The 23,627-nt window shown below is 41.4% G+C and overlaps 1 protein-coding gene across 1 annotated transcript in view; it reads left to right on the forward strand.

Annotated features, from left to right (window-relative positions):
• LOC112237413 (dixin) overlaps positions 1-23,627 on the forward strand; it is a 57,691-nt gene that overhangs the window by 1,291 nt on the left and 32,773 nt on the right. The window contains exons 2-7 of the mRNA XM_042311492.1: positions 4,253-4,382; positions 10,564-10,689; positions 10,884-11,097; positions 11,937-12,041; positions 18,508-18,578; positions 18,981-19,063. Of these exons, the coding sequence (XP_042167426.1) occupies positions 4,253-4,382; positions 10,564-10,689; positions 10,884-11,097; positions 11,937-12,041; positions 18,508-18,578; positions 18,981-19,063 (729 nt within the window). The remainder of the gene's footprint in view (positions 1-4,252; positions 4,383-10,563; positions 10,690-10,883; positions 11,098-11,936; positions 12,042-18,507; positions 18,579-18,980; positions 19,064-23,627) is intronic.

Below are 23,627 nucleotides of genomic sequence, written 5' to 3' on the forward strand. Positions count from 1 at the left end.
ATATGGTTATATTAACATGTTATATTACCACAACATGTTATGTTACGTAACAACAATGGTGAATCATTAATAAATGTTATTTTATCCAGCGTTGGATAGTGGTCGCTGTCCATGGTTCTGAAACACATCAGTGCACTGTTGAATTGGTACCTTTTCCTAGACCCCTCAAACTCAAATCTGGACCTCGAAGCCAGTTCCACTGCATTTTTGAATTGTGCATTTATCAGGTATAACAGAAAACCAGCAGGCTCTGGACCTCGTAGGGTAAGACTTGAGTACCCCTGTCCTAGACCATGTTGCTATGTGCATAATAGTGAACCAGCATATTGGTGTTGAGAACAATGAGGCAGCAGTGGAGTTAGGAGACGAGGAAACAGCCATTTCCTTAAATTGTCTAAGAAAAGTGAAGAGAGAGGAAACCATAACTTAATTAGGTCTAGAATCAATAGTCTAACTGTTAAAATGTGCCTGGCTTTATAAATCATCTGTATTTTTCTACAGAAATAAGACAGACCTGCTTCTGTTGCCTGTTTGAGTGTTTGTTTAATAGCCTACTGATTCCCTGAGCACCAAGACTCCCACAACCACAACATGTTGGATAAACAAGTTCACAAATGTGGCTGTTTTTAGTCTTTGCTGAAATAAAGGCTTTACTTTTTGTTTTGTTAGAACAGCTTCTCTGGTATTATTTATAATTTATTTAGTGTTGGTTACACTGTTTCAAATGGTCATAAATATAATATTTATAATAATAAAAATCTCCTTTTTCTTGATCTACTTCAGATTGTTAGTTTTTAATAGTAGTAGGCTTAGTATAGAACCACCATGTCATTATCATTAGGAGACTTAGTATAGAACCACCATGTCATTATCATTAGTAGACTTAGTATAGAACCACCATGTCATTATCATTAGTAGACTTAGTATAGAACCACTATGTCATTATCATTAGTAGGCTTAGTATAGAACCACCATGTCATTATCATTAGTAGACTAAGTATAGAACCACCATGTCATTATCATTAGTAGACTTAGTATAGAACCACTATGTTGTTATCATTAGTAGATGTAGTATAGAACCACTATGTTGTTATCATTAGTAGACTCATTATAGAACCACCATGTCATTATCATTAGTAGACTAAGTATAGAACCACCATGTCATTATCATTAGTAGGCTTAGTATAGAACCACCATGTCATTATCATTAGTAGACTTAGTATAGAATCACCATGTCATTATCATTAGTAGACTCTGTATAGTAGCCTTGTATAACCACCATGTCATTATCATTAGTAGACTCTGTATAGAACCACCATGTCATTATCATTAGTAGACTTTGTATAGAACCACCATGTCATTATCATTAGTAGACTTAGTATAGAACCACCATGTCATTATCATTAGTAGACTTAGTATAGAGCCACCATGTCATTATTATTGGTAGACTTAGTATAGAACCACCATGTCATTATTATTGGTAGACTTAGTATAGAACCACCATGTCATTATTATTGGTAGACTTAGTATAGAACCACCATGTCATTATCATTAGTAGACTTAGTATAGAACCACCATGTCATTATCATTAGTAGACTGTATAGAACCACCATGTCATTATCATTAGTAGACTTAGTATAGAGCCACCATGTCATTATTATTGGTAGACTTAGTATAGAACCACCATGTCATTATCATTAGTAGACTGTATAGAACCACCATGTCATTATCATTAGTAGACTTAGTATAGAGCCACCATGTCATTATTATTGGTAGACTTAGTATAGAACCACCATGTCATTATTATTGGTAGACTCTGTATAGTAGCCTTGTAGAACCACCATGTCATTATTATTGGTAGACTTAGTATAGAACCACCATGTCATTATTATTGGTAGACTTAGTATAGAACCACCATGTCATTATTATTAGTAGACTTAGTATAGAACCACCATGTCATTATTATTAGTAGTATAGAACCACCATGTCATTATTATTGGTAGACTTAGTATAGAACCACCATGTCATTATTATTAGTAGACTTAGTATAGAACCACCATGTCATTATTATTGGTAGACTTAGTATAGAACCACCATGTCATTATTATTGGTAGACTTAGTATAGAACCACCATGTCATTATTATTGGTAGACTTAGTATAGAACCACCATGTCATTATTATTAGTAGACTTAGTATAGAGCCACCATGTCATTATTATTGGTAGACTTAGTATAGAACCACCATGTCATTATTATTGGTAGACTTAGTATAGAACCACCATGTCATTATTATTGGTAGACTTAGTATAGAACCACCATGTCATTATCATTAGTAGACTTAGTATAGAGCCACCATGTCATTATTATTGGTAGACTTAGTATAGAACCACCATGTCATTATTATTGGTAGACTTAGTATAGAACCACCATGTCATTATCATTAGTAGACTGTATAGAACCACCATGTCATTATCATTAGTAGACTTAGTATAGAACCACCATGTCATTATCATTAGTAGTATAGAACCACCATGTCATTATCATTAGTAGACTTAGTATAGAAGCACTGTGTCATTATCATTAGTAGTATAGAACCACTGTGTCATTATCATTAGTAGTAAAGAACCACCATGTCATTATTATTGGTAGACTTAGTATAGAACCACCATGTCATTATCATTAGGAGACTTAGTATAGAACCACCATGTCATTATCATTGGTAGACTCTGTATAGAACCACCATGTCATTATCATTAGTAGACTCTGTATAGAACCACCATGTCATTATCATTAGTAGGCTTAGTATAGAACCACCATGTCATTATTATTGGTAGACTTAGTATAGAACCACCATGTCATTATTATTGGTAGACTTAGTATAGAACCACCATGTCATTATTATTGGTAGACTGTATAGAACCACCATGTCATTATCATTAGTAGACTTAGTATAGAACCACCATGTCATTATTATTGGTAGACTTAGTATAGAACCACCATGTCATTATCATTAGTAGACTTAGTATAGAACCACCATGTCATTATCATTGGTAGACTCTGTATAGAACCACCATGTCATTATCATTAGTAGACTCTGTATAGAACCACCATGTCATTATCATTAGTAGGCTTAGTATAGAACCACCATGTCATTATTATTGGTAGACTTAGTATAGAACCACCATGTCATTATTATTGGTAGACTCTGTATAGTAGCCTTGTAGAACCACCATGTCATTATTATTGGTAGACTCTGTATAGTAGCCTTGTAGAACCACCATGTCATTATCATTAGTAGACTCTGTATAGTAGCCTTGTAGAACCACCATGTCATTATCATTAGTAGACTTAGTATAGAACCACCATGTCATTATCATTAGTAGGCTCTATAGAACCACCATGTCATTATCATTAGTAGACTTAGTATAGAACCACCATGTCATTATCATTAGTAGGCTCTATAGAACCACCATGTCATTATCATTAGTAGACTTAGTATAGAACCACCATGTCATTATCATTAGTAGGCTCTGTATAGTAGCCTTGTATAACCACCATGTCATTATCATTAGTAGACTCTGTATAGTGGTGGGTTTGGTCTGTGTGGTGGGTTTATCTTCCCAGCTCTACTTCATGTTAAGTGGTGGGTTTATCTTCCCAGCTCTACTTCATGGTAAGTGGTGGGTTTATCATCCCAGCTCTACTTCATGTTAAGTGGTGGGTTTGGTCTGTGTGGTGGGTTTATCTTCCCAGCTCTACTACATGGTAAGTGGTGGGTTTATCGTCACAGCTCTACTTCATGGTAAGTGGTGGGTTTATCGTCACAGCTCTACTTCATGGTAAGTGGTGGGTTTATCTTCCCAGCTCTACTACATGGTAAGTGGTGGGTTTATCGTCACAGCTCTACTTCATTGTAACTCAATAGCTGTTTTATATTGTTACATCACCAGACTAGTGTGGATCCCTGGGTCTTTAAATCCAACCCCAACACGAACCATAATACTGTCAAATTTATTGATAGAGCTCTGGATGTAAGGAATTACTATCTATAATATCAACATGATATGAAGTCAAAATTACAACTTTAAACATATTTTGAAGCTGTGTTTTTGGTGTGTTCATGGTGGTGTGGTGTGTTGTGTGTGTGTGTGTGTGTGTGTGTGTGTGTGTGTGTGTGTGTGTGTGTGTGTGTGTGTGTGTGTGTGTGTGTGTGTGTGTGTGTGTGTGTGTGTGTGTGTGTGTGTGTGTGTAGCAGCAGCTATCAACCTATGTGTTGTGGGTGAACAGCCAGTTGAAGAGGCGACCAGGCCTGAAGCCCATCACAGACCTCAGAGTAGACCTGCAGGATGGAGTGGTGTTATCACACCTGGTGGAGATAGTGGGTTAGTACTCACACACACATCACACCTACCACAACACACACATCACACCTACCACAACACACACATCACACCTACCACAACACACACATCACACCTACCCCACAACACACACGTCATACCTACCACAACACACACACACACCACCACAACACGCACACCACCACAACACACACACCTACCACAACACACATATCACGCCTACCACAACACACACATCACACCTACCACAACACACACCACCAAAAACACACCACCACCACACCTACCACAACACACACACCACCACAACACACACCACCACACCTACCACAACACACACACCACCACACCTACCACAACACACACACCACCACAACACACACCACCACACCTACCACAACACACACATCACACCTACCACAACACACACATCACATCTACCGCAACACAAACATCACAACACACACATCACACCTACAACAGCACACACCACCACACTTACCACAACACACACGCAACACACACCACCACACCTACCACAACACACACACCACCACACCTACCACAACACACACACCACCACAACACACACACCACAACTACCACAACACACACATCACACCTACCACAACACACATATCACAGCTATCACAACACATACCACCACACCTACCACAACACACACATCACACCTACCACATCACATCTACCACAACACACACGTCACACCTACCACAACACACACGTCACACCTACCACAACACACACACCACCACACCTACCACAACACACACACCACCACAACACACACACACCACACCTACCACAACACACACATCACACCTACCACAACACACACCACCAAAACACACACCACCACACCTACCACAACACACACATCACACCTACCACAACACATCTACCACAACACACACATCACATCGAACACACACATCACACCTACCACAGCACACACCACCACACTTACCACAATACACACCACCACAACACACACACCACCACAACATACACCTACCATAACACCAGACCTACCACAACACACACACCACACCTACCACAACACACACACCACCACGACACACACCTACCATAACACCACACCTACCACAGAATACACACCACACCTACCACAACACACACATCACACCTACCACAACACACCACACCTACCATAACACTACACCTACCACAACACACACACACCACGCCTACCACAACACACACACCACCACGACACACACCTACCATAACACTACACCTACCACAACACACACACCACGCCTACCACAACACACATCTACCATAACACCACACCTACCACAACACACACATCACACCTACCACCACACTTACCACAACACACATCTACCATAACACTACACCTACCACAACACACACATCACACCTACCACAACACACACACACCACCACAACACACACATCACACCTATCACAACACACCTACCATAACACCACACCTAAAACAACACACACCACCACACCTACCACACCACACACTACACCTACCACAACACACAACACCACACCTACCACAACACACTTACCACAATACACGCACCACACCTACCACAACACACCTCACCTACCACAACACACACACCACCACAACACACACACACCACCACAACACACACCTACCATAACACCACACCAATCACAACACACACATCACACCTACCACAACACACACACACACACACCACCACAACACACACGTCACACCTACCATAACACCACACCTACCATACCACCACACCTAACACAACACACACCAACACACCTACCACAACACACACACCACACCTACCACAACACACACACCAAACCTACCACAACACACACCACCACACCTACCACAACACACACACCACACCTACCACCACACTTACCACACCTACTACAACACCTACCTACCACAACACACACCACCACACCTACCACCACACTTACCACAACACACCTACTACACCACACCTACCACAACACACACACCACACCTACCACACCACACCACACCTACCACAACACACCACACACACAACACACCTACCATAACACCACACCTACCACAACACACCACACCTACCACAACACACCACACCTACCACAGCACACATCTACCATAACACCACACCTAACACAACACACACATCACACCTACCAGAACACACACCACCACACCTACCACAACACAAACACACCACACCTACCACAATACACACACCACGCCTACCACAGCACACACAACACACCTACCACAACACACACCTACCACAACACACACCACCACAACACACCTACCACACCACACTTACCACAACACACACACCACACCTACCACAAACTATACCGCACCCACCACACCACCACTGCAGACCACACAACACTATTTAGCCCCATACCACACCACACCATACTACACCACACCATACTACACCACACCATACTAAACTACACCACACACACCACACCCACTATACCACATCCACCACACTAAACACCACTCCAGACCACACAACGCAACGCAACACACCACACAAACCATACAACACTACACCACACCGTACCGTACTAGACTACACCATTCTACAATACACCACACTACACTACAACACACCACACTACACCATGCAACACCATGCTACACCACACTACACCATACTACACCACACTACACCACACTACACTACACCACACTACACCATGCTACACCACACTACACTATACTACACCATGCTACACCACACTACACTACACTACACCACACCACACTACACTACACCACACTACACCACACTACACCACACTACACTACACCACACTACACCATACTACACCACACTATACACTACACTACACCACACCACACTACACTACACTATACTACACCACACCACACCACACTACACCACACACCACACCACACCACACCATACTACACCACACTACACCATACTACACACTACACCACACCATACTACACCACACTACACCACACTACACCACACCACACCATACTACACCACACTACACCACACCATACTACACCACACCACACCACACCATACTACACCACACTACACCACACTACACCATACTACACCACACTACACCACACTACACCACACCACACTATACTACACCACACTACACCACACCACACTACACTACACCACACCACACTACACCATACTACACCACACTACACCACACTACACCATACTACACCACACTACACCACACCATACTACACCACACTACACCATACTACACACACACACCACACCACACTACACCATACTACACCACACTACACCACACCACACCATGCAACACCATGCTACACCACACACACACTACACCACACTACACACATACTATACTACACCACACCACACCACACCACACTACACCATGCAACACCACGCTACACCACACTACACCACACCACACTACACCATGCAACACTACACCACACTACACCACACTACATCACACCACACCACACTACACCATGCTACACCACACTACACCACACTACACTATACTACACCATGCTACACCACACTACACCACACTACACTATACTACACCACACCATACTAAACTACACCACACACCTACCACACCCACCACACCCACTATACCACATCCACCACACTAAGCACCACTCCAGACCACACAACGCAACGCAACACACCACACAAACCATACAACACTACACCACACCGTACCGTACTAGACTACACCATTCTACAATACACCATACTAAACTACACCATACTACACCACACCACACTATACCACACCACACTACACTATGCAACACCATGCTACACCACACTACACCGCACTACACTACACCACACCATGCTACACCACACCACACTATACTACACCATGCTACACTATGCTACACCACACTACACCATGCTACACCACACTACACCATGCTACACCATGCTACACCACACTACACCATGCTACACCATACTACACCATGCTACACCATACTACACCACACTACACCATGCTACACCACACTACACCACACTACACCACACTACACCATGCTACACCACCACACTACTCACACCACACCACACTACACCATGCTACACCACACTACACCATGCTACACCACACTACACCACGCTACACCATACTACACCACACTACACCATGCTACACCACACTACACCATGCTACACCACACTACACCATGCTACACCATGCTACACCACACTACACCACACCACACCGTTACACCACGCTACACCACACTACACCATGCTACACCACACTACACCATGCTACACCATGCTACACCATACTACACCACACTACACCACACTACACCACGCTACACCACACTACACCACATTATACCACGCTACACCACACTACACCATGCTACACCACACTACACCACATTACACCACGCTACACCACACTACACCATGCTACACCACACTACACCATGCTACACCACACCACACTACACCATACTACACCATACTACACCACACTACACCATACTACACCACACTACACCACGCTACACCATGCTACACCATGATACACCATACTACACCACGCTACACCATACTACACCACACTACACCATGCTACACCGTGCTACACCATGCTACACCACACCACACTTTACCATACTACACTACACCACACTACACTACACCACACTACACTACACTACACCACACTACACTACACCACACTACACCACACACCACATTACACTACACAACACTACACCACACCGCACTACACGACACCACACTACACCACACCACACTACACACTACACCACACTACACTACACCACACTACACACTACACCACACTACACTACACCACACTACACTATACCACACTACACCACACTACACTACACTATACCACACTACACTACACCACACACACTACACCCACACTACACCACACTACACTACACTACACTACACTACACTACACACCACACTACACTACACCACACACACTACACCACACTACACCACACACTACACTACACACACACTACACCACACTACACTACACCACACTACACCACACTACACTACACTACACCACTACACTACACCACACTACACTACACCACACTACACTACACCACACTACACACACTACACCACACACACTACACTACACCACACTACACTACACCACACTACACACACACTACACCACACTACACTACACTATACCACACTACACTATACCACACTACACCACACTACACTACACCACACTACACTACACCACACTACACTACACTACACTACACTACACCACACTACACCACACCACACTACACTACACCACACTACACCACACTACACTACACTACACCACACTACACCACACTACACTACACTACACCACACTACACTACACTACACCATACTACGCCACACTACACTGCGCTACACAATACAAACAATAGCTGTTATTTCTGATATTCATCATCTGATATTAAATTGTTTAATTTATAGTATGTTTGTTTTTATTTTCTCCTTTTTAATTTGTTTTGTGTTGAGACAGGAAATGCACTTTCAATAAATGATAATCTCACTTACCCAGAAGTAAAATTATCTTGTGAAAGTTTGCCACTTGTTTTACTTCTGGGGGGAATACCATTTACAAGTATGATTACCGTTGTGCGAAGGAAGGAATCGGAGTTTCCTCCCTCGTGTGAACACACAGCAGTCGAAGAGAGGCAATAAACAGTGAAGATGTTTTCAACACAATCTCACATCCAGCACTTTGGCTGGAGACTTTGGCAAAGTGGTTAGTTTTCCTGGAGAATGCTGGGCCATCGTTTAATGGAAGTGTAGAGGGAACGGTCCATCTTTAGTGATTCCCCAGTGGTACAATAACTACAGCCCAGTTTAAGCACCGCTTTCGACCAATCCTGATTCTTTCAAGTGATCAATGATGAAAACTCCAAACCAGGAACTACTGCTGCTCTTAATCACGTAATTCTACGTGATCCTTGACAGATTGTTGCCGTTTATACGCAGAATCTGTCCACGGGAGATTAAATACATTATGATTTGATTTATATGATAACAATTATGCATAACCCTCTCCTTCTCCCACCCCCGTCTCCCCCCTGCAGCGGGGGAGGCATTGGAGGGGGTACATCAGGCTCCTAGGGACCGAGAGGAGAGCAGGGGGAATGTGGAGCGAGTCCTCAACTTCATCACCTCCAGACGTATACGCATGCCTCACACCTCTGCTCGGGGTAACACACACACACTAACACACACACACTAACACACACACACTAAAACACAGTCACAAACCGACAGACCTCACACCTCTGCCTGGGGTAACACACACACCGACACCTGTCCCACAGTTCTCACATAACCTCTCTTTCTCCTGTGTGTGTGTGTGTGTGTGTGTGTGTGTGTGTGTGTGTGTGTGTGTGTGTAGATATAGTAGAAGGTGATCTGAAGTCAGTGATGAGGTTGATTCTGGCTCTAGCCGCCCACTTCAAACCATCAGCCAATCAGAGAGCAGCGTCCAGGGGTGGACGGAGCATGGCGGGAGCCGCAGCCAACCACAGGACACTCTCCACAGTTGCCATGGCACAGAGCGCAGCAACAGCATTGGCAGCCGCACGACACGACGCAGAGGGAACAGCTAGGTACCACACACACACCTCCACACACACACACACCTCCACAGGTACACACACACACCTCCACACACACACACACCTCCACAGGTACACACACACACCTCCACAGGTACACACACACACCTCCATAGATACACACACACACCTCCACACACACACACACCTCCACACACACACACACCTCCATAGGTACACACACCTCCACACACCCCCACAGGTACACACACACCTCCACAGGTACACACACACCTCCACAGGTACACACACACCTCCACAGGTACACACACACCTCCACAGGTACACACACACCTCCACAGGTACACACGTCCACAGGTACACACACACCTCCACAGGTACACACGTCCACAGGTACACTCACCTCCACAGGTACACAAAACACACACACACACACCTCCACAGGTACACTCACCTCCACAGGTACACAAACACACACACACACACACACACACACACACACACACACACACCTCCACAGGTACACACACACACAAACACACACACACACACACACACACACACCTCCACAGGTACACTCACCTCCACAGGTACACAAACACACACACACACACACACACCTCCACAGGTACACACCTCCACAGGTACACAAACACACACACACACACACCTCCACAGGTACACACACACACACCTCCACAGGTACACACACCTCCACAGGTACACACACACACACACACACACACACACACACACCTCCACAGGTACACACTATTCAGTGTGTGTGTGCATGCATGTATAATTGTGTGTGTGTGTGTGTGTGTGTGTGTGTGTGTGTGTGTGTGTGTGTGTGTATAATGTCTCTCCAGTGGTTGGGGTATGCTTGTAGATGAGGATGGAGGTGTGTGTGTTCGTGCTCTGGTCCAGCAGTATGAGAGAGGACCGCCAGACGATCCTGACACAACACCAAGCAGGTAACACTCATATCCGCCCACACTCATATCCCCCCACACTCATATCCCCCACACAATCATATCCCCCACACACTCCTATCCCCCCACTCATATCCCCCCACACTCATATCCCCCACACAATCATATCCCCCCCCACACACTCCTATCCCCCACACATCCTCCCCACACTCATACCCCCCCCACACATCATCTCCCCACACACTCCTATCCCCCACTCATATTCCCCCCACACACTCCTATCCCCCCCCACTCATACCCCCCAACACACATCCTCCCCCACTCATTTAGCTGTTTGTTACTCATCTAGTTATTCTATAGTAGATTGACAAGCTAGTGATTTAGCTGTCTGTTACTCATCTTGTTGGCTGATAGTAGATTGACAGGCTAGTGATTTAGCTGTTCGTTACTCATCTTGTTGGCTGATAGTAGATTGACAGGCTAGTGATTTAGCTGTTCGTTACTCATCTTGTTGGCTGATAGTAGATTGACAGGCTAGTGATTTAGCTGTTCGTTACTCATCTTGTTGGCTGATAGTAGATTGACAGGCTAGTGATTTAGCTGTTCGTTACTCATCTTGTTGGCTGATAGTAGATTGACAGGCTAGTGATTTAGCTGTTCGTTACTCATCTTGTTGGCTGATACTAGATTGACAGGCTAGTGATTTAGCTGTTCGTTACTCATCTTGTTGGCTGATAGTAGATTGACAGGCTAGTGATTTAGCTGTTCGTTACTCATCTTGTTGGCTGATACTAGATTGACAGGCTAGTGATTTAGCTGTTCGTTACTCATCTTGTTGGCTGATAGTAGATTGACAGGCTAGTGATTTAGCTGTTCGTTACTCATCTTGTTGGCTGATAGTAGATTGACAGGCTAGTGATTTAGCTGTTTGTTACTCATCTTGTTGGCTGATAGTAGATTGACAGGCTAGTGATTTAGCTGTTCGTTACTCATCTTGTTGGCTGATAGTAGATTGACAGGCTAGTGATTTAGCTGTTCGTTACTCATCTTGTTGGCTGATAGTAGATTGACAGGCTAGTGATGTAGCTGTTCGTTACTCATCTTGTTGGCTGATAGTAGATTGACAGGCTAGTGATTTAGCTGTTCGTTATTCATCTTGTTGGCTGATAGTAGATTGACAGGCTAGTGATTTAGCTGTTCGTTACTCATCTTGTTGGCTGATAGTAGATTGACAGGCTAGTGATTTAGCTGTTCGTTACTCATCTTGTTGGCTGATAGTAGATTGACAGGCTAGTGATTTAGCTGTTCGTTACTCATCTTGTTGGCTGATAGTAGATTGACAGGCTAGTGATTTAGCTGTTCGTTACTCATCTTGTTGGCTGATAGTAGATTGACAGGCTAGTGATGTAGCTGTTCGTTACTCATCTTGTTGGCTGATAGTAGATTGACAGGCTAGTGATTTAGCTGTTCGTTACTCATCTTGTTGGCTGATAGTAGATTGACAGGCTAGTGATTTAGCTGTTCGTTACTCATCTTGTTGGCTGATAGTAGATTGACAGGCTACTGATTTAGCTGTTCGTTACTCATCTTGTTGGCTGATAGTAGATTGACAGGCTAGTGATTTAGCTGTTCGTTACTCATCTTGTTGGCTGATAGTAGATTGACAGGCTAGTGATTTAGCTGTTCGTTACTCATCTTGTTGGCTGATAGTAGATTGACAGGCTAGTGATGTAGCTGTTCGTTACTCATCTTGTTGGCTGATAGTAGATTGACAGGCTAGTGATGTAGCTGTTCGTTACTCATCTTGTTGGCTGATAGTAGATTGACAGGCTAGTGATTTAGCTGTTCGTTACTCATCTTGTTGGCTGATAGTAGATTGACAGGCTAGTGATTTAGCTGTTCGTTACTCATCTTGTTGGCTGATAGTAGATTGACAGGCTAGTGATGTAGCTGTTCGTTACTCATCTTGTTGGCTGATAGTAGATTGACAGGCTAGTGATTTAGCTGTTCGTGCTCATCAGAATTATGAGGAAAGAAAGAAAGAATGGATCCTTGATGTGCATGTTCTGTTAATATGAATTACCATAATCTAAATGTTCTGTTAATATGAATTACCATAATCTAAATGTTCTGTTAGTATGAGTTACCATAATCTAAATGTCCTGTTAATATGAATTACCATATTCTAAATGTCCTGTTAATATGAATTACCATATTCTAAATGTCCTGTTAATATGAATTACCATAATCTAAATGTTCTGTTAGTATGAGTTACCATAATCTAAATGTCCTGTTAATATGAATTACCATAATCTAAATGTTCTGTTAATATGAATTACCATAATCTAAATGTTCTGTTAGTATGAGTTACCATAATCTAAATGTTCTGTTAATATGAATGACCATAATCTAAATGTTCTGTTAATATGAATTACCATAATCTAAATGTTCTGTTAATATGAATTACCATATTCTAAATGTTCTGTTAATATGAATTACCATATTCTAAATGTCCTGTTAATATGAATTACCATAATCTAAATGTTCTGTTAGTATGAGTTACCATAATCTAAATGTCCTGTTAATATGAATTACCATAATCTAAATGTTCTGTTAGTATGAGTTACCATAATCTAAATGTTCTGTTAATATGAATGACCATAATCTAAATGTTCTGTTAATATGAATTACCATAATCTAAATGTTCTGTTAATATGAATTACCATATTCTAAATGTTCTGTTAATATGAATTACCATAATCTAAATGTTCTGTTAATATGAATTACCATAATCTAAATGTTCTGTTAATATGAATTACCATAATCTAAATGTTCTGTTAATATGAATTACCATAATCTAAATGTTCTGTTAATATGAATTACCATAATCTAAATGTTCTGTTAATATGAATGACCATAATCTAAATGTTCTGTTAATATGAATTACCATAATCTAAATGTTCTGTTAATATGAATTACCATAATCTAAATGTTCTGTTAATATGAATTACCATATTCTAAATGTTCTGTTAATATGAATTACCATATTCTAAATGTCCTGTTAATATGAATTACCATAATCTAAATGTTCTGTTAGTATGAGTTACCATAATCTAAATGTCCTGTTAATATGAATTACCATAATCTAAATGTTCTGTTAGTATGTTACCATAATCTAAATGTTCTGTTAATATGAATGACCATAATCTAAATGTTCTGTTAATATGAATTACCATAATCTAAATGTTCTGTTAATATGAATTACCATATTCTAAATGTTCTGTTAATATGAATTACCATAATCTAAATGTTCTGTTAATATGAATTACCATAATCTAAATGTTCTGTTAATATGAATTACCATAATCTAAATGTTCTGTTAATATGAATTACCACAATCTAAATGTTCTGTTAATATGAATTACCATAATCTAAATGTTCTGTTAATATGAATTACCATAATCTAAATGTTCTGTTAATATGAATTACCATAATCTAAATGTTCTGTTAATATGAATGACCATAATCTAAATGTTCTGTTAGTATGAATTACCATAATCTAAATGTTCTGTTAGTATGAGTTACCATAATATAAATGTGATTTCTTGTTACGGTTTTCTTCCGTCGAAGGAGAGTCGGACCAAAATGCAGCGTGGTTATTTTCATACATGTTTAATAATGATGAAAAACGAACAATACAAAAACAACAAACGAAACACTCAAAGAATATGGCTGCCTAAATATGGTTCCCAATCAGAGACAACGAGAATCACCTGCCTCTGATTGAGAACCGCCTCAGGCAACCATAGACTTTGCTAGAACACCCCACTAAGCCACAATCCCAATACCTACTAAAACCCCCATACATAAACACAACACAAAATAAACCCATGTCACACCCTGGCCTGACCAAATAAATATAGAAAACACAAAATACTAAGACCAGGGCGTGACATTTCTGTTATTCTGAACACCGTGGGTGGACACCCTAATGGCCAGTGGTGTAAAGTACTTAATTAAAACATATTTTTTGGGGGTATCAGTATTTTACTATTTGTATTTTTGACAGTTTTTACTTTTACTTCAATTCATTCCTAAAGAAAATAATGTACTTTTTACTCAAAACATTTTCCCTGACACCCAAAGTACTTGTTACATTTTCAATGCTTAGCAGGTCAGGAAAATAGTCCAATTCACACACTAAACAGAGAACATCCCTGGTTATCCCTACTGCCTCTGATCTGGAGGACTCACTAAACAGAGTACATCCCTGGTTATCCCGACTGCCTCTGATCTGGCGGACTCACTAAACAGAGAACATCCCTGGTCATCCCTACTGCCTCTGATCTGGAGGACTCACTAAACACACATGCAGCGTTTGTAAATGATGTCTGAGTGTTGGAGTGTACCCCTGGCTATCTGTAATGATGTCTGAGTGTCTGAGTGTTGGAGTTTTCCCCCTGGCTATCTGTAATGATGTCTGAGTGTTGGAGTGTTCCCCTGGCTATCTGTAATGATGTCTGAGTGTTGGAGTGTTCCCCTGGCTATCTGTAATGATGTCTGAGTGTTGGAGTGTTCCCCTGGCTATCTGTAATGATGTCTGAGTGTTGGAGTTTTCCCCCTGGCTATCTGTAATGATGTCTGAGTGTTGGAGTGTACCCCTGGCTATCTGTAATAATGTCTGAGTGTCTGAGTGTTGGAGTTTTCCCCTGGCTATCTGTAATGATGTCTGAGTGTTGGAGTGTTCCCCTGGCTATCTGTAATGATGTCTGAGTGTTGGAGTGTTCCCCTGGCTATCTGTAATGATGTCTGAGTGTTGGAGTGTTCCCCTGGCTATCTGTAATGATGTCTGAGTGTTGGAGCGTTGGAGTGTTCCCCTGGCTATCTGTAATGATGTCTGAGTGTTGGAGTGTTCCCTGGCTATCTGTAATGATGTCTGAGTGTTGGAGTGTTCCCCTGGCTATCTGTAATGATGTCTGAGTGTTGGAGTGTTCCCCTGGCTATCTGTAATGATGTCTGAGTGTTATTGTGTTCCCCTGGCTATCTGTAATGATGTCTGAGTGTTGGAGTGTTCCCCTGGCTATCTGTAATGATGTCTGAGTGTTGGAGTGTTCCCCTGGCTATCTGTAATGATGTCTGAGTGTTGGAGTGTTCCCCTGGCTATCTGTAATGATGTCTGAGTGTTGGAGTGTTCCCCTGGCTATCTGTAATGATGTCTGAGTGTTATTGTGTACACCTGGCTATCCATACATTTTAAAAACAAGAAAATGGTGGAGTTTGGTTTGCTTTATATAAGGAATTTGAAATTATTTATATATTTGATAAATTACATTTACTTTTAATAGTTAAATATATTTAGAACCAAATACTTTCTGACTTTTCCTGAAGTAGTATTTTACTGGGTGACTTTTCCTGAAGTAGTATTTTACTGGGTGACTTTTCCTGAAGTAGTATTTTACTGGGTGACTTTTCCTGAAGTAGTATTTTACTGGGTGACTTTTCCTGAAGTAGTATTTTACTGGGTGACTTTTCCTGAAGTAGTATTTTACTGGGTGACTTTTCCTGAAGTAGTATTTTACTGGGTGACTTTTCCTGAAGTAGTATTTTACTGGGTGACTTTTCCTGAAGTAGTATTTTACTGGGTGACTTTTCCTGAAGTAGTATTTTACTGGGTGACTTTTCCTGAAGTAGTATTTTACTGGGTGACTTTTCCTGAAGTAGTATTTTACTGGGTGACTTTTCCTGAAGTAGTATTTTACTGGGTGACTTTTCCTGAAGTAGTATTTTACTGGGTGACTTTTCCTGAAGTAGTATTTTACTGGGTGACTTTTCCTGAAGTAGTATTTTACTGGGTGACTTTTCCTGAAGTAGTATTTTACTGGGTGACTTTTCCTGAAGTAGTATTTTACTGGGTGACTTTTCCTGAAGTAGTATTTTACTGGGTGACTTTTACTTCAGTAACTTTCTATGAAGGAATCTTTACTTTTACTACAGTATGACTATTGGGTACTTTTCCCACCACTGCTAATGGGTTACGCACCCAATACATATGGTTCCGAGAAACGGAATCGGCCATCTTGTGAAGGTTAGGGTTAGTAGTTATAAATGGTTATTCCCACCCAGTCCGGCATCCATCTGGTCAAGGTTAGGGTTAGTAGTTATAGATGGTTATTCCCACCTACCTGCTAATGGGTTACGTACCCAATACATATTGGCCATCTTGTCAAGGTTAGGGTTAGTAGTTATAGATGGTTATTCCCACCACTGCTAATGGGTTACGTACCCAATACATATGGTTCCGAGAAACGGAATCGGCCATCTTGTGAAGGTTAGGGTTAGTAGTTATAGATAGTTATTCCCACCCACCTGCTAATGGGTTACGTACCCAATACATATGGTTCCCGAGAAACGTCTTAAATGTCCTGCACCGCACACACACACACACACACACACCCACACCGCACAAACCACACTCCCTCCTGTCAGTAATCAGTGTTTATATCCTCAGTTCCCCCAGAGCCCCGCCCACCAGCCAATCAGACAACAGCGAGCCGGAGGAGAGCCAACCAGAGAGAAGCAGTAAGACACACACACACACACAAGTTGGCAGTGTAGGTTTTGCAGTGCACAGGTTAGATTAGTGTCAGGCTGGGTCAGACGTAAGAGTCAGGTAAACATGCAGCAATGAATAGGATTCATCACGATTCAATAGATTCAATATGAGGCTGAATATGATTCAGTAAGATTAAATTGATTAATTACGATTTAATATGATTTAATAGATTCATTAAGATAAGATGGCTTAATAAAGTCACACAGACTTCAACATAAACTGTGAAATATTTATCTCCCTATTGCTGTGTGTGTGTGTGTGTGTGTGTGTGTGTGTGTGTGTGTGTGTGTGTGTGTGTGTGTGTGTGTGTGTGTGTGTGTGTGTGTGTGTGTGTGTGTGTGTGTGTGTGTGTGTGTGTGTGTGTGTAGCTAAGGCAGGTTGGGAGAGTCCTCTGACTGAGAGCCTGGAGAGAGAGATGCAGGAGACACGGAGAATGGTGTCAGCTCTACAGGTACACACACACACACGTTATGTTTATCTGTCCTCGTGGGAACCTAAAATACATTTTCATTCAAAATCCTATTTTCCTTAACCTAACAATAACCCTAACCTAAACTTGACCCCAAAAATATACCTAACCCTGAAACTATACCTGACCCTAAAACTATACCTGACCGTAACTCCTAACCCTAATTGTAACCCCTAACCTAACCCCTAAGCCTAAAATAGAATTTTCCCTCGTGGGGACTTGCAAAATGTCCCCACTTGTCCGAGTTTTTGGTTGTTTAACTGTCCTTGTGAGAACTTCTGGTAACCTAAAGGATAGTGAAACAAAAACACAACGTTCGAGCCATCTTCAAAGAAAAATACATGTGCTCATACATTCCCAGCCATCACCATGTCTGGAGACACAGGTGATGTCTGGAGATGTCTGGAGACACAGGTGATGTCTGGAGACACAGATGATGTCTGGAGACACAGGTGATGTCTGGAGATGTCTGGAGACACAGGTGATGTCTGGAGACACAGGTGATGTCTGGAGATGTCTGGAGACACAGGTGATGTCTGGAGACACAGGTGATGTCTGGAGACACAGGTGATGTCTGGAGATGTCTGGAGACACAGGTGATGTCTGGGTATGAATGATTTATAGAATGTATAAGAGCTGTGTATGAAATGTCTATAAAATAATATGTTTATGTTTCTAGGGAATATTATTGGACAAGGAATATTTGAATGTTTCTAGAGAATATTATTTGAGAAGGAATATGTTTACAGAGAATAGTATTGATGAAGTAATATGTTTTAAACGTTATGTTTATTGAGAATATTATTGGAGAATTAATATGTTTATGTTGATAGAGAATATTATTGGAGAAGGAATATATTTTAAACTTTGTTTCTAGAGAATATAATTGAAGGAATATGTGTATGTTTATAGAGAATATTATCTGAGAAGGAATATGTTTATGTTTATAGAGAATATTATCTGAGAAGGAATGTTTTAAACTTTGTTTCTAGAGAATATTATCTGAGAAGGAATATGTTTGTGTTTATAGATAATATTATCTGAGAAGGAATGTTTTAAACTTTGTTTCTAGAGAATATTATCTGAGAAGGAATATGTTTATGTTTATAGAGAATATTATCTGAGAAGGAATATGTTTGTTTCTAGAGAATATTATCTGAGAAGCAATATGTTTTAAACTTTGTTTCTAGAGAATATTATCTGAGAAGGAATATGTTTGTGTTTATAGAGAATATTATCTGAGAAGCAATATGTTTTAAACTTTGTTTCTAGAGAGTATTATCTGAGAAGGAATATGTTTTAAACTTTGTTTCTAGAGAATATTATCTGAGAAGGAATATGTTTTAAACTTTGTTTCTAGAGAGTATTGGAGAAGCAATACAGTGGATTCAGAAAGTATTCAGACCCCTTCCCCTTTTCTACATTTTGTTAAATTACATCCTGATTCTGAAATGGATTGAATATAACATTTTACTCATCAATCTACACACAATAGCCCATAATGACCAAGCGGAAACAGTTTTTTAGGGAAAAACTGGATACAGTGAATATCAGAGAACAAACCAAGCCATGAGGACGAAGGGATTGTCCATTGACATAAGTATTCAGACCCTTTACTCAGTATTTTGTTGAAGCACCTTTGGCAGCGATTACAGCCTCCAGTCTTCTTGGGTATAACTCTACAAGCTTGGCACACCTGTATTTGGGGAGTTTCTCCCATTCTTCTCTGAAGATCCTCTCGAGCTCTGTCAGGTTGGATGGGGAGCGTTGCTGCACAGCTATTTTCAGGATGTTTGATTGGGTTCTGGCTGGGCCACTCAAGGGCGTTGTCTTTGCTGTGTGCTTAGAGTCGTCCCATTGGAAGGTGAACCTTCGCTCCAGTCTGAGGTCCTGAGCACTCTGTAGCATGTTTTCATCAAGGATCTCTCTGTACTTTGCTACGTTCATGTTTCCCTCGATCCTGACTAGTCTCCCAGCCCCTGCAGCTGAAAAACATCCCCACAGCATGATGCTGCCACCACCATGCTTCACCGTAGGGATGGTGCCAGGTTTCTTCCAGACGTGGCGCTTGGCATTCAGGCCAAAGAGTTCAACATTGGTTTCATCAGACCAGAGCATCTTGTTTCTCATTGTTCTGAGTCTTTAGGTGCCTTTTGGAAAACTCAAAGCGGGCTGTCATGTGCCTTTTACTGAGGAGTGGCTTCCGTCTGGCCCCTCTACCATAAAGGACTGATTGGTGGAGTGCTGCAGAGATGGTTGTCCTTCTGGAAGGTTCTCCCATCAACACAGAGGAACTCTGGAGCTCTATCAGAGTGACCATCGGGTTCTTGGTCACCTCCCTGACCAAGGCCCTTCTCCTCCGATTGCTCAGTTTGGCCGAGCAGCCAGCTCTAGGAAGAGTCTTGGTGGTTCCAAACTTCTTCCAATTAAGAATGATGGGGGCCTCTGTGTTCTTCTTCTTGGGGATCTTCAATGCTGCAGAAATTTTTGGTACCTTTCCCCAGATCTGTTCCTCGACATAATCATGTCTCGGAGCTCTACGGACAACTTGTTCGACTTCATGGCTTGTTTTTGCTCTGACATGCACGGTCAACTATGGGACCTTATATAGACAGGTGTGTGACTTTCCAAATCATGTCCAATCAATTGAATTTACCACAGGTGGACTCCAATCAAGTTGTAGAAACATCTCAAGGGTGATCAATGGAAACAGGATGCATCTGAGCTCAATTTTGAGTCTCATAGCAAAAGGTCTGAATACTTATGTAAATTTAATATTTCATTTTTTTTCCCTCAATACTTCAAAAATTTGTAACAACATGTTTTTGCATTGTCATTATGGTGTATTATGATGTCATTATGGGGTATTGTGATGTCATTATGGGGTATTGTGATGTCATTATGGAGTATTGTGATGTCATTATGGGGTATTGTGTGTAGATTGATGAGGAATTTGTTTTATTTAATCTATTTTAGAATAAGACTGTAACGTAACAAAATGTGAACAAGTAAAGGGGTCTGGATACTTTCCAAATGCACTGTAATTAAATCTGCTGTCATATTGTTGAGTAGTGGAATAATGTAGTCGTTATATATTTGTTGTCACTTATTCAGCATCCTAAGTATTTGATATGCTTTGTGGTCCACTTAAAGGATTGCTGTAGATGGTGAGTTATTCTTTTTATTTTTCCTATTGCCATTATTTCATTTTTTCCCAAGTTAATTTTATAACCTGAACTTTTTGAGTATTTTTGAGATCATCTGCAAATAAGTTTAGTTTATATTCATGTTTACCAATACTGAGACCTGTTACATTTGGGTCCTGTCTAGTTGTTTCTGCAAACGGTTCAGTACAAACAGGAGTGTGGGAGAGGACATTCCTGTCTAGTTGTTTCTGTAACGGTTCAGTACAAACAGGTGTGGGAGAGGACATTCCTGTCTAGTTGTTTCTGTAACGGTTCAGTACAAACAGGAGTGTGGGAGAGGACATTCCTGTCTAGTTGTTTCTGTAATGGTTCAGTACAAACAGGAGTGTGGGAGAGGACATTCCTGTCTAGTTGTTTCTGTAACGGTTCAGTACAAACAGGAGTGTGGGAGAGGACATTCCTGTCTAGTTGTTTCTGTAACGGTTCAGTACAAACAGGAGTGTGGGAGAGGACATTCCTGTCTAGTTGTTTCTGTAACGGTTCAGTACAAACAGGAGTGTGGGAGAGGACATTCCTGTCTAGTTGTTTCTGTAACGGTTCAGTACAAACAGGAGTGTGGGAGAGGACATTCCTGTCTAGTTGTTTCTGTAACGGTTCAGTACAAACAGGAGTGTGGGAGAGGACATTCCTGTCTTGTGCCGCTTTTCTAAAGCAATTTCATCACATCATGTATTATTTGTGTATATTTCTTATATAGGTCATTTATTCAATATTTGTAATACATTTATTATTTGAGCTGGTAAATTGAAGGTTTTGAATAGAAAAGGCCATTCAAAATGGTTGAAAGTGTTAAACTTTGTTTCCAGAGAATATTATTAGAGAAGGACGATGTGAATGTTTATAGTGAATAGTATTGGAGAAGGAATATGTGAATGTTTCTATTTAAAAAAAACAATTTATTTCTTTATTGTGACACCTGCTAGAAAGTTACGGTTTCACCAGCTAGAGCATTTATTTTTTAAATTAAAAGACTCCAGCCACCCAAGTCATGGACTGTTCTCTCTGCTAGCGTACGTCATGCGGTATCGATGCACCAAGTCTGGAACCAACAGGACTCTGAACAGCTTCTACCCCCAAGCCATAAGACTGATAAACTAAACATTTACCCTTTTTTTTTTTTACTAAGTCAACCTTTACTAACCCATTGACTGCACACACACTGGACTCTACCCACACACTCACACATACTGACACCCCAACACACACACTGGACTCTACCCACACACTCACACATACTGACACCCCAACACACAAACTAGACTCTACCCACACACTCACACATACTGACACTGACACCCCAACACACACACTAGACTCTACCCACACACTCACACATACTG

Source organism: Oncorhynchus tshawytscha, linkage group LG33, assembly GCF_018296145.1.
Source record: "Oncorhynchus tshawytscha isolate Ot180627B linkage group LG33, Otsh_v2.0, whole genome shotgun sequence".
NCBI classification, from domain to species: Eukaryota; Metazoa; Chordata; class Actinopteri; order Salmoniformes; family Salmonidae; genus Oncorhynchus; species Oncorhynchus tshawytscha.